At 49.1% G+C, this 13,512-nt stretch overlaps 1 protein-coding gene across 1 annotated transcript in view; it reads left to right on the top strand.

Annotated features, from left to right (window-relative positions):
• The window catches only part of dab1a (DAB adaptor protein 1a), a 94,169-nt gene that overhangs the window by 22,894 nt on the left and 57,763 nt on the right, over nt 1-13,512 (top strand). The window contains exons 2-3 of the mRNA XM_039734671.1: nt 5,467-5,606; nt 6,988-7,086. Coding sequence (XP_039590605.1) covers nt 5,467-5,606; nt 6,988-7,086 — 239 coding nt within the window. The remainder of the gene's footprint in view (nt 1-5,466; nt 5,607-6,987; nt 7,087-13,512) is intronic.

Consider the following 13,512-nt stretch of genomic DNA (forward strand, 5'->3'; position numbering starts at 1 on the left):
CAGGTCCCCTGCTGTTTACTGCGCTACCACCCTGCCCTGGTAAGGATGGCTGAAAGTGTCCAACAATCCTCCAATCATTTGGTGAACCCTCTTTTGCCAATGCAGGTGCCTTTATGACAGGTGACGGATGGCAATCGGTTCTGGAGAGGATGCCGACCTTCACTTAGGTAAATGAATTCATTTTTGCAGAACCACAAAAACCACTAGGAGAACATGCAAAGTCCATCCCAAGCCAGGGTTCAAGTGGCATTACCCGCCTTCCTGTTTTCCTATCAAGCTGTTGATGGCAGACAGGACATCCCTTACCTTATGCTGCGCAGTAAAGCAAAGCCAGCGCTCCAAGTGTCTCTATGCCAGGCTGTTAGAGACCATTATGTGAGCCCCTGTTGACCCCCCACTCTTTGCTGGCATTGATTGTTCTATCAAGTATATTGGCATCACAAGCCTTGAGCAGAGTGTTTACATAAGTGAATGTCCAGACCCGCCAAGTCCACTGTGCCCATACCCGCAATTAACCCTGAACACCACTGCCCTCAGCTCCTGCTTGCCCGCCATGCCCACCTCCACTCTGCTGAACCTTGATTCCTGATTGTACCCTTCTTGCTCTCCCTGTGCTTCATGATGCCCGCCATCTTAGGTTGTCTGTAGCAGTCTGCCCATCAGCCCTAACGTGTCAATCATGCCTGAACCCCACCCCCTTGTGCCCCATATACCCTTTGATGTGTTGTCTACCCTCATGTTGTTGTGCCCTATGTATTGACCAGAATCATCTTGGGAAGACCCTGACCACCGACAGCTATATAACATAAGTGCCCTCCCTGGTGGCCATCTGATCAGCTCTGATTGGCAGTTGGAGGTGGACAAAGACCCCCTTATGGTGGAGCACATCTTTCTTTACATTGGACACATTAGTTTTCAAAAATAATGAGCTGACATGCATGGGGGCAGGATGGCAGACTCTGCATTCACACGCGCTGCTGGTCAGACCTCCAGGCCCTGAGTGGTACTCCAAAAGTGGGCATGACGGTGGGGTGGGCTTTCAGACTTTGTCCTGCTGTCTGGATGGGCCCTGCTCCTCCCAGACAGCAACTCCTCTAAGGCACATTATTGATTCCCCACACTGCCATCTCACTGGCAACAATCTATTTGCCGGAACGAGAATCGGCCTCCTGGGAGTCGGCGGAAGATTTATACCCGCGTGTTGCAGAGACGACGGCGCACAAAAAGCCTCACTTAAAGATGGCCGCGGCCGCTTTGTACTGCACCAGAGCCGCTCTCTCTGCTGCTCCTTGAAGCCTCGCGGGCACCTGGAAAAGACGATTCAAGAGGCTCAATGCCAGGTGCACCGCGGGCAGCGCTTCTGGACTTGGCATTTGGTGCTCTCTTGGGATGGGAATAAGAAAGAAGAAAAAAAAAGAACAGAGATGTGTAGAGCAGGAAGCTCAATGACACACAGGACAGGGGGGTCGGTGACATGCAGGACTGGACAGGGGGGTCGGTGACATGCAGGGCAGGACAGAAAGGTCATCAGCACTCAGGACAGTAGGGTCAATGACATGTAGGATGAGGGGAGAGTCAGCAACATATGGAACAGGAATGTCAGCGACACACAGGACAGAAAGATCAGTGACATGCAGGACAGGACTGAATGGTCAGTGATGCAGAAGGGTCATTAACACAAAGGACAGTAGGGTAAGTGACATGCAGGATGGGGAGAGGGTCAGCAACATGTTGGATAGGACAGTGGGGTCAGTGACACACAGGAAAAGGAGGGACAGCAGGACAAAAGGGCAAGTGCCATGCAGGACAGGACAGAAGGGTCATCATCACAAAGGAAAGTAGGTTTGGTGACATGCAGGATGGGGAGAGGGTCGGTGGCACACAAGGCAAGTTGAAAGAGTCAGCAACATACAGTAAAGGACAATGGGGTCAATGACACACATGACAGGAAGCACAGCAGCACGCAGAACGAGAGGTCAATGACATACAGGACTTTAAAAGAGGGTCAGTGATACAGCAGGGTGGAAAGGTCATCAGGACTCAGGACAGTAGGGTTGGTGACCTGTGGGATAGGACAGTGGGGTCAGTGGCACAAAGGACAGGAAGGACAGCAATACGCAAATCATAAGGGTCAGTGACATGCAAGACAGGACAGAAGGGTCATCAACACAAAGGAGAGTAGGGTCTGTGACATGCAGGATGGGGAGAGGGTCATTGGCACCCAAGACAAGTTGGAAGGGTCAGTGACTTACAGGGTAGGACAGGAGGGTCAGTGATGCAGCAGGGCGGAAGGGTCATTAACACAAAGGACAGTAGGTTTGGTGACATGCAGTATGGGGGAGAGGGTCAGCAACATGTTGGATAGGACAGTGGGGTCAGTGACACACAGGACAGGAAGGACAGCAACATGCAGGACAAAAGAGTCAGTGACATGCAGGACTGAACAAAAGGGGCAGTGACATACATGACAAATAACCACAATGATTTATTGATGTACAGGTCATGGCAGTGTGGCACACCCAAAGAAGGACGGTGAGTGTGCCCGGTGGTCCGGAGCAGCAGGGTCAGAATGGCTTGTAGAGGTGGTGATACAGAAGGCTCAGTGGTGTGTAGTCCTTAAAGTTCAGGAAGTCACAGAGCAGAACTGGCAGGACACATAAGACCCAAACAGTCACTCTTGGTATTGGTGTTGTGCAGGAAGGTCCATAATGTCCAGTCCAGAAGGGTCTTAACCATCAGGAGCACAAGTGGCAGAGGTTTGTAGAAGGAACATCAGTGTGACTAGTGGTGTCAGTTAGGAAGGTCAGTCCATATTAAGGCAGGTGGGACATTGTGGTTAGTGATGTGTGACTGAAGGGTCAGTGCTGGACATCTAATGCACTGGTCATGAAGACCAGGTAGGTCAGGGTTGATGGTGCAGAGGATGCATGGCAGCTGATGTCCATGAAGTAGAGTAAAGGGACACATGAGAAACGGAGGGTCAGTAGGTGGTGATGCAGGGCAGGAAGATTATTGATGCAGAGGTCAAGCCTGTATAGTTGGTGATGGAGGACAAGAGTGTCATCCTGGGTCAAGATATGGGACAGGCAGGTCAGTGATGTTTAGCACATCTGATCCAGGAATTCACTAAAAAGAACAGTCCTGGGCACACAAGCAATAAGGGTACATGTGGCCGGTGGTCTGACGAAGCAGGAGGGCCAGTAATTCACTGGCAGGACCATCTGAGGCACCGAGGCAGGAGGGTCAGTATGGTCCGTGATTTGCAGCTTGTAAGGGTCTGAGGGACGTAGATCAGGGGGGTCACACTGGTTAGAGATGAGGGGCTGAAGGCTCAGTGCTGTTTAGCTCACACACTGGTCATGTGCTGATCAGGAGTGTCACAGGAACTCGTGTTGGTGGGCCAAAGGGTTAATGGGGCAGAGGGTTGAGTGGCAGTACCACAGGCGGTGCAGGGCAGAAGGGTCAGTAGTGCCCATCCCAGAAGAATAATTGACATGCAGGTCATAACAATGTATGTGAATTTCCCCTTGGGGATTAATAAAGTATCTATCTATCTGTCTCAGTCTGGGGCACACGACAAGTGTGTGTGGGCAGTCAGTGCTATCCATCTTACAAGGGTCACAGTGTTCGGGATGTGAACCTTGGGGTTGGCTGGGCACCCTTGACCTGCAAATGATGGCCAAAGTCCAATCAAAATAACCACATTTTCTTTAATTGCCCACCAGGTGGCACTCTCTCTGTCTGCCTTTACGTTTTTTTTTTTAACTTCTGCTATTTGAGGAGACCTTTCATACTCTGATTACTGGTCACACCCTCCTTTACCCAGCTGATGCCAGTGGGAGGCGATCTCTGTGTAGTTGTAAGTCCCGCCCCTTTCCATCTGTCATTCACTGAGTGACAGGCTCTGGTTCATCATTGTGTTGTGTTGGTTTGCTTGATGGCACCTCACCCAGTCATTCTCTGCGGTGCCTCACAATGTGCCAGCAGGATCTGCTGTGTCGTTTTCCTCTGTCAGCCCACCCCCCCGATGCCAACTCTTTTTGTGGCGTTGTAGGCTTGTGCCGACTCTAAAAGGCGCTATATGCACGGAGCAGAGCTTCATTTGATGGTCACTCAGAGGATGCTGATGTGAAAGGTGGAGAGCAGGCAGTGGTCAGCCAGGTGAGCTCCACAAAGCAGAGCTTACTTGCTGGGCACCAGTTTGCTTCTTCACCATCCCAGATGGGCATGTGAAGCAGCAAGCGGTCCGTTGGCCACAATGCCTTGCCATGCGAGCGGCGGCGGCACACTTGCCTGCACATCGGTGGCCTCCTTTTCTGGCCTCGAATGGAATCTAAAAATAGCAGAAAAGTTTGTGAGAACAGGAATCGGAAACGAGGCCGAGCGCTGGCCTACTTTGCAGCGGTGTGCCAACCGTTCGGAGTCGCCCCGGGGCCAAGCTTTGTGCTTTGGTGCTCCTGGGCCTCCACACGTCCTCTAGATGGAATTGGAGATGTTTCAGGATGCTGAAAGTTTTATTTGTGGGGCGACCTGATGCAAAATAAAATATGAAGTGTAGGCGGAACTGCGTGTCACCCGATTGGCTCCTACTCATTCCATTTAGGTGGCATCCCTGGCACCCTTTGTCTTAATGATGTGGGCAGACCCAGTCAAGCTTAGTATTCTGGTGGTGATGGAGGGCATAAAAAGCTTTATATTGTGAAATTGTTTTTTTTTTTGTGAATGGCGCTATATAAACTAATGATCAGATGTGCCTCCCAATATCATTAACCCTGCCCTGTGTATTGCATGGATACGGTGGCTTCCCTGCCCGCCACTTCACATCAGAGGGGTTAATGACGGCCGTCTAGCGAGTGCCTCGTTCTCCTCAACTTGCCGGCTCAGATGATTGGCCGCTTCTCTCTGCCGATGAGAGGCTCATTAATTTCACGGTATCACCGGGCGCTGCTCATCTCGCCTGCCGCTCACAGCCAATCGCGCCGTCCTGAGGAAATCATGATGGATAAGGTGCAGGCTGCAGTAGGACTGCCTGCCTGCTCCAGTCACCTTGCCCAAGTGCCGCCACCCCCCAGCGCTCGTGCTGTTTAATCAGCCGAGGAGATGAAGTGTCACCAGGGAGGCCGAAGCCTGCTGGCTCCTGTGCCTGTAATATCTGGGGCGCCTGTCCTGCACCCATCATGGGCCCGGTGAGGGGCACGGCCATTAAAGACTGCAAATTAAAAACAATTGATGGAGGTGTAGTGTGCCAAACGTGGGGGAGGGGTCAGTGTGCCTGCTAGCGGGGCTGCATGGTGGGTGGGCAGTCGGTCGGTCGGTCAATGTGTCCACCTTGCGACATTGACCTGCAGAAGGCTGCTTGTGCTTCCCCTCCCCCACATCTCTCTGGGGGGGCTTCAGCGACTCTTCAGTCTGCTCCTCCCCACCCCTGATGGATGACCTCTGATCTCATCTTTCTTCCAATTTCAGGTCAAGACCGAAGCGAAGCGGGCCTTATAAGGCGCTTTAAAGGAGATGGCGTCCGGTACAAAGCCAAACTCATTGGCATCGAGGAGGTGACAGCGGCACGAGGAGACAAGCTGTGCCAGGATGCCATGATACAGCTCAAGGTGGGCACTGTCCTGTACAGATTTGAATTGCATTTAAGAGAGCAGAAGAATTGGGTCAAGCACCATGAAGATCTCAGACTGATTATATAGTGCCGTTCATATCTGTCCATCTTATATAGTGCCTTTCATTCTCACTCATATCTATTATACAGTGTCTTTCATGTTTAACTATGTGTCTTTTATATAGGGCCCTCTATCTATCTATCTATCTATCTATCTATCTATCTATCTATCTATCTATCTATCTATCTATCTATCTATTATATAGTGCCTTTTTATCTATCTATCTATCTATCTATCTATCTATCTATCTATCTATCTATCTCATATAGTGCCTTTAATGCATGTGTCTCTTAACATCTGTCTATTGTGTGGTGTCTTTTACATGCATCTATTAATTCATCTGTTTTGCACCTTTTTACAAATATGTTTTAAACAAATAATAAAGTGATACTCCAGGCTCCAAATGAAGTACCCACAGTAGTGACCAACACCCGCCTTCACCCCAATCACTTACTGCCACCTACGACCACGGGTTCAAGCCTCCGTCTTCCTCACATGCATTTCCTTTTCTGCTTTTATATCTGTCCGTCCTTCCCACTGCCCTCCTCTGGCTCTGGCCGCTGATTGCTCCAATGGTTTCAAGACCTGCCAGTGTCTTTAATCCTTTTTCGGTGGTCACCTTTTACTTAACCCATGAGTCACCATACTGGCACTGGGCACACCAGAGTAGAGTTTCCCGTAGCACTCCCTGGTGTCCAAGCATCTTTGAGGCTTTCTGTTTGGCATAACAGGCCAGCTCTCCATGGCATCACCCATTCTGCCTGTTTTACCATGTAATCCCATGAGTGTGCCAGTGTAGCTTTTTGCTCATCTTTTTCAGATTGTTGCTGATGCCCTGCATATAGCCCTTTCAGGGCACCTTGCGCTCACATAAGGTATATTTCCCACCTTGGCAGTGCCCATACTGTCATACTGGTATTTCTATTGCCAGTGTGTGCACCGTCTGCTTACACTTTATGATGAATAATCAAATGCTCCAGCACTCATTATGACATGCCAGGTCATGCTGCCTCCTGTCTGTTGCCCCCTTTCCAGCCTGAGGGTTCCCTCTGTCCCCAGTTTAACTCACAGCTTCCTCCCCCAGATGCTGACCTTTTAGCATTCACATGCCTGATTGGCTGGTATCCACTTAGACTATAAAAGACACTATAAAACGTAGCGTGTCCCAGAGTGTCGTCTGATTAAGCACTGCAGTGAGCCGTCACTGTTCTGAGGAAGGCACTTCAGTGGCTCGACTGCTCCCCCCGCTGGTGAGCCTTGGCTCTGCAGTACCTTCTCTTCTGTCCTCGCTCATTTCCATTTCTCTTTTTTTCTGCAGGGAATCGCTGCTGCTGCTCGCTCAAAAGGAGAACACAAGCAGAAAATCTTTTTAACCGTCTCCTTTGGAGGAATCAAGATCTTTGATGAAAAGACGGGGGTGAGTGAGAGAAACGCATGACTGAGCAAAACCGCCGAATATTCATCCCTGCGGCCTTGGAACTGTCCTGTGCTTCACGGTTACTTGCAATAACTCGGCACGTGAGAGGAATGCCAAAGGCTCCTGGTAGAAGCCAAGGAACTGGAGTGCTACTGGCGTCTTGAGTAAAGTAGGCAGAACAGTGCTGCCGTCTCTAGAAGGTGGGCAGAGTTTTCAAAAGGTGGACATCTGAATGCCATCCTCGATGAATGAGATGTGAAGGCTAAGAATAGAGACAGGGTATTTGAGTGCCATGTGCTGCCCATTTACACTGACACCAGAGGGTTGGAGATGCCAGGGCTAGGTGGCTATTTGACCTCTGCATACTGATAATTCATAATAATGAACACTGGGACAGGGAGGTGGAACATTAGGAGGCCTCGGGAGAATTTGACATTTGAATGCCAGTCTAGATTAGTGAGAAATGAACAGTCAAAGGAGATACTGGGTATAGGAGTGCCAAGTGCTTACATTATAACACTAACACCTCATGATTGGAGATGCCAGGTTTAAGTGGGTATTTGACTGCTGGCCACTTCTAATTGAGATATTGGACTTTGGGATAGGTACCTGGAATGCTGAGGAACCCGACGAGAAAAGAACATTGGAATGCCAGTCTAAATGATTCGAGTAGAGACTGGATTGTTTTCAGCATCGTGCTGTGCCCAGTGTAAAGGAAAGGTCAGGCAGTTTTGGACTATTTTGTTAGATTCATACGTTATGTTTATGGCAGAGCCCCCCCATACCTTATGGGGTTAAGGTCCTCGCTTTCTGTCTTTATTTTTAATGCCATGCTGTGCCCAGTGTATGGTGGGGGAGGGGTACTCTTTAGTGGAGGTACTCTGCATTTCTTATTGTGGGTATAAGTCTGGACATTTAGAATTAGGATATGGCATCATGTTTTGATAGTGCCTTGTATGTCACGTGGGGTGACAAATGGGGTCCCCACTTCCAATATTGTTTTCAGCATCATGCTGTACCCAGTGTCCGGAAGGTACTGGCTAATCGGGGGGGGGGTCCCCTAAATGTGTTAAGGGGACTTATAAGACAGGTCTGGACAATGAGGATTAGGAAATGGCTTCATGTTTAGGTAAAGACTCATATGCCTTTTGGGTTGGAGGTCATCCCTTTCCATCTTTGTTTATTTTAGCTTCTTGCTGTGCCCAATGTGGGGGTAATGGAGGGACCCTCTTACAGTAATGTGAGTATAAGATAGGCCTGGACTGTTAGTGTGTGGATTATATGCTTGTTGAGATTAACCCCATATGCTGTGTAGAGGCGAATGAGACCTCCACTTCCCATCTTCTTGTTTAGCCCCTCGTTGTGCCCAGTGTTAGGGTGAGGGTCACCTGAATGCCTCCAGCTGGGTATACGACAAGCCCTGGACCCTTAGGATCAGGATATGATCTCATGTTTCAGTAGAGCTCCAATCTTGTTTTTGGAATCCCACTATCTTGTGTGAAAGAGAGGTTGGGTGATATGGGAGGTGTCATCTTCATGTATTAGAGTGAGCGTTTTCCGGGCATGGGGTCAGCACCCACCCCCTTTACCACTTGAAACTGAGGTGGTCACTTGCCATCTTTGTTCATTTTAGCTCCTTGCTGCGTTCAGTCTGAGAGGGGTGCATGCTGGGTTATGGGGGTTCCCTACATCTCTTAATGTAGGTATGAGGTCAGCCTGGACAATTAGTGTAAGGATATGACTTCTTCCTTTTATTAAGGTAGAACCCCATATGCTGTGTGGAGTGGCAAATGGGGTCTCCACTTCCCATCTTCGTTTTAGCTCCTTGCTGTGCCCAGTGTTAGGATGAGAGTATCACCTGAATGACTGGTTAGAAGACCAGCCTGGGCTTATAGGGTTAGGATATGACCTTATGTGTAGGAGGAGCCCCATATGCCAGTTGGGTTGCAAAATGGGGTCCCCATTTCCAATCTTGTTTTTAGAATTGTGCTGTGCCCTGTGTGAGGGTAAGGTAGGGTAGTGAGGGTTTATCATCCAAGTCTTAGAGTGAGTGTAAGAACTGGACTGTTTTTTTGAGGGCATAACTTCAAGTAAGAAGAGCATAATATGCCATGTGGGGTGTTGTCACTTTCATCCACCTGGTGGGTGTGGGCGCTAAGGTGGTGCTGGGAAATGGCGGTACTCTGCATGTCTTACTGATGGGCTACAATAAGCCTGGACAGTTAGCGTAAAGATACGCCGCCTTCTGTATGTTTAGATGTTACCCCATATGCTGTGTGGAGTGGCAAATGGGGTCTCCACCTCCCATCTTGTTTTAGCTCCTTGCTGTACCCAGTGTTAGGAGGAAGGTATCGCCTGAAGGACTTAGGTTGGTTATGAGACAAGCGTGGACCTTTAGGATTAAGGATATGGCCTTATGTGTAGGAGGAGCCCCGTATGCCAGGTGGGCTGAAAATGGGGTCTTCACTTCCCATCTTGTTTTAGCTCCTTGCTGTACCCAGTGTTAGGATGAGGGTATCGCCTGAAGGACTTAGGTTGGTTATGAGACAAGCGTGGACCTTTAGGATTAGGATATGACCTTATGTGTAGGAGCTGGGCCGGAAAATGGGGTCCCCACTTCCCATCTTGTTTTTAGAATCGTGCTGTGCCCTGTGTGAGGGAAAGATGGGGTACTGGGGGGGTTCATCCTCAAGTCAAGTCAAGTGAGTGTAAGTCAGATGTGAACTATTTTTGGATGGCATGACTTTAATTTACTTAAGAAGAACATAATATACAATTTGTCACTTTCCATCTACTGCTGAGAAAAGGAGGTACTCTGCATCTCTTACTGGTGGTCTGCAATAAGCCTGGACATTAAGTGTAAGGATTGGTCTTGCTCTGTATGTTTAGATGTTACCCCATATGCTATGTGGAGAGTAAAATGGGGTCTCCACTTCCCTTCTTGTTTTTAACCCTCAGTTGTGTCCAGTGTTAGGATGACGGCCCCCTGAATGATTTCGGTTGGATATGAGACAACTCAGGACCCTTATGATTGGGATATGACCTCATGTTTAGGTAGAGCCCCATATTCCATGCAGGGTGGCAAATACGTCCCCGTTTCTCATCTTATTTCTTAGCTCACCGTGAAGATGGCAGTGGGGGGTGCATTTCGTAGGGTAGATATGGGATAGGACTGGAGGATTGTGGTTAGAATTTGGTTTCATCTATTTGGTTAGGGGTGGTCTGTCCTCTTGTGGGTATCATTTTCTGTTACCCTCTGGTCCCACGTCCATTCCGCTGCCTTTACCCCGAGCCCAAAGCACAGCCTGTATAATTCTTGAATTTACTGACCTCCTGGAGTGAGCAGATTTAATTATAGAAAAGAAAATGGAGAGGACGGAGTTGAAAATGAAATCTTTTATTAACACGGCTTTAATCAAATATTAATGTGCACGGCGCACAGCCTGCCGGAGGCCGTAATCGCACATCCACTGGCGTCGCCCTTCGTCTTCACTCTTATTGACCCCAGCCGGCTGATTGTACTCAGTGGGCTGCTTCTGGATGCTGACCTCTGACTGCCTCTCGTTGTTCTGCTCCCTTGGCTTTGCTCATTGGCACCCCCTGCAGGTCAGATTTCACTCTGTCATGAAGCGTGAATGGGGGGTTTGCATGTAGCGAGTTGTGAAATGGGGGGCACTTGTGCAGAGTAGTCATCAGCTTCTCTCACTGCAGTTACTCAGCTCGCCTGTCCAGCCGGAGGGAGACGCTGCCCCCTTTATCTTTGGGCACAGCTGCTCCCTCCCCTTAAATCGTTGCGCAGACAGAGTGCCCCTTCCACGTCTCTCCCACCCGCCCGCCGTTTATTTTTATGAATTCCTGACTGGGTCTGTTCTCGGAAGCCTGTGTCCATTCATCATGCAAGCGCCGGCGCCACATCTCTCATGCATATTCCGGAGTGCTCCGAGCGGATAGGCGCACCGCGAACTAAATTAACTTGAAAGAGATGGCGGCATTCAGAGAGCTTGGCGGTAATACATTTCAATAAGAGCAGGGGGCCACGTGACCTCAGAGCGGGGGTCCAAAGGTTTTGAAGGAAGACGCAGACTGACACCCAGTAGAGGTGCGATGCTGCAGCTAATTGCCTTCGTCCTGAAGGCGTGTGTTTTGCTTCACTTATGTAGCGCCTTGCTGTAATGAATACCATTCCACTTTTTTTTTTTATGTGACAGCCTTGTGCTACCATCATATCAGTTCATTTTTTTCCCTCATCAATCAACACTTGGTACCCCAGAATGATAAAGCAAACACACTGTTTTAGAAATTGTTGTAAATGTATTTAAAATAAACACGTTGAACTGTCCCACTGAGACAAGCTGGCAGAGCTCATTCTGCTGGTCACCACTGAGATGTTTGGAGTCCACCTGTGGTCACTTCAGTTGTCTCAACGGATTAGGAAGAGCAGAAATGTCTCATTGAAATAAGCATTCAGACCCATTGCTCACTACTTAACGGTGCTGTGAAAAAGTATTTGCCCCCTTCCTGATTTCCTCATTTTTTTTGCTTCTTCATTGTTTCTGATCTCCAAACATACTTAATATAATGCGAAAGACAACAAAGACCTGCACTTGTACCCTGTTGAGATGTTGTGGCTGGACCTTAAATGGGCAGTTCATGCTCAACAGCCCTCCAGTGTGGCTGAATTAAAGCAATTCTGCAGAGAAGATAATTGGCCAGAATTTCTTCACAGCCATGCCCAAGACTGATCTCCTGTTATTGGAAGCGTTTGATTGCAGTTGCTGCTACTAAAGGTGGCATAACCAAGTTTAGGGGAGGGCGGTAACTTTTATTTCATGAGGATGGTATAGGTGTTGGACAGGGATGTCGAACTGCAGTCCAGGAGGGCCACAGTGGTTGCTTGTTGTCATTGTAACCATCATCTTAATTAGTGACCTCCTTCTTCTTCTTGCTCTTGTTCTTCTTCAGCAGCAGCTGCCAAACAATAATAACACACAAAACTACCTGCCACATGACCAGCTCGCCTGTGCCCATCACGCAGGATCGGAAAGTAGAGGAAGCTCCAGGTCTTGGTGAGGCTCCCCTGCTCAGCTCACCAAAACATTTTGATGGCTTTCTTAAAACCAAACAGGAAATCCAACAGTTTTGGAAATGTGCGCCATGGCAGAATGAGAGCAGCAGCAAGCCGTGGAATTAAAGAATGGGTTTAATTAACAGCAAGAATGGGCTTCCCATTAAGAAACTGGTTGGAGTTTGAAGCCCCAGTTTAGCTGGTCATCTGTTGACTCGTTTCACGTCTCATTTCTGTTTGGCTGTCTTTTTTTATATTATTTACTTTAGTTAGAAATGCACTACAAACCAAACAATACATTTTTCTTTAAACACAATTTTTGTGGTTATATGTGACTAAATAAAATCGTGGGGCGCACATAAATTAATTGATTCAAACAATTTTTGAAACTTGTTTAGCATTGTGGGAAATTACAATGTTGTCCATCCATCCATCCTCTTCCGCTTATCCGAGGTCGGGTCGCGGGGGCAGCAACTTAAGCAGAGAGGCCCAGACTTCCCTCTCCCCGGCCACTTCTTCCAGCTCTTCCGGGAGAATCCCATGCTTCCCAGGCCAGCCGGAGACATAGTCCCTCCAGCGTGTCCTGGGTCTTCCCCGGGGCCTCCTCCCGGTTGGACGTGCCCGGAACACCTCACCAGGGAGGCGTCCAGGAGGCATCCTGATCAGATGCCCGAGCCACCTCATCTGACTCCTCTCGATGTGGAGGAGCAGCGGCTCTACTCTGAGCCCCTCCCGGATGACTGAGCTTCTCACCCTATCTTTAAGGGAAAGCCCAGACACCCTGCGGAGGAAACTCATTTCAGCCGCTTGTATTCGCTATCTCGTTCTTTTGGTCACTACCGATAGCTCATGACCATAGGTGAGGGTAGGAATGTAGATCGACTGGTAAATTGAGAGCTTTGCCTTACGGCTCAGCTCCTTTTTCACCACGACAGACCGATGCAGAGCCTGCATCACTGTGGATGCCGCACCGATCCGCCTGTCGATCTCACGCTCCATTCTTCCCTCACTCGTGAACAAGACCCCGAGATACTTGAACTCCTCCACTTGGGGCAGGATCTCTCCCCCAACCCTGAGAGGGCACTCCACCCTTTTCCGCTGAGGACCATGCTCGGATTTGGAGGTGCTGATTCTCATCCCAGCCGCTTCACACTCAGCTGCAACCGATCCAGAGAGAGCTGAAGATCACGGCCTGATGAAGCAAACAGGACAACATCATCTGCAAAAGCAGTGACCCAATCCTGAGTCCACCAAACCGACCCCTTCAACACCCTGGCTGCGCCTAGAAATTCTGTCCATAAAAGTTATGAACAGAATCGGTGACAAAGGGCAGCCCTGGCGGAGTCCAACTCTCACTGGAA

The sequence above is a fragment of the Polypterus senegalus genome, chromosome 14 (assembly GCF_016835505.1).
Source record: "Polypterus senegalus isolate Bchr_013 chromosome 14, ASM1683550v1, whole genome shotgun sequence".
NCBI lineage: Eukaryota > Metazoa > Chordata > Cladistia > Polypteriformes > Polypteridae > Polypterus > Polypterus senegalus.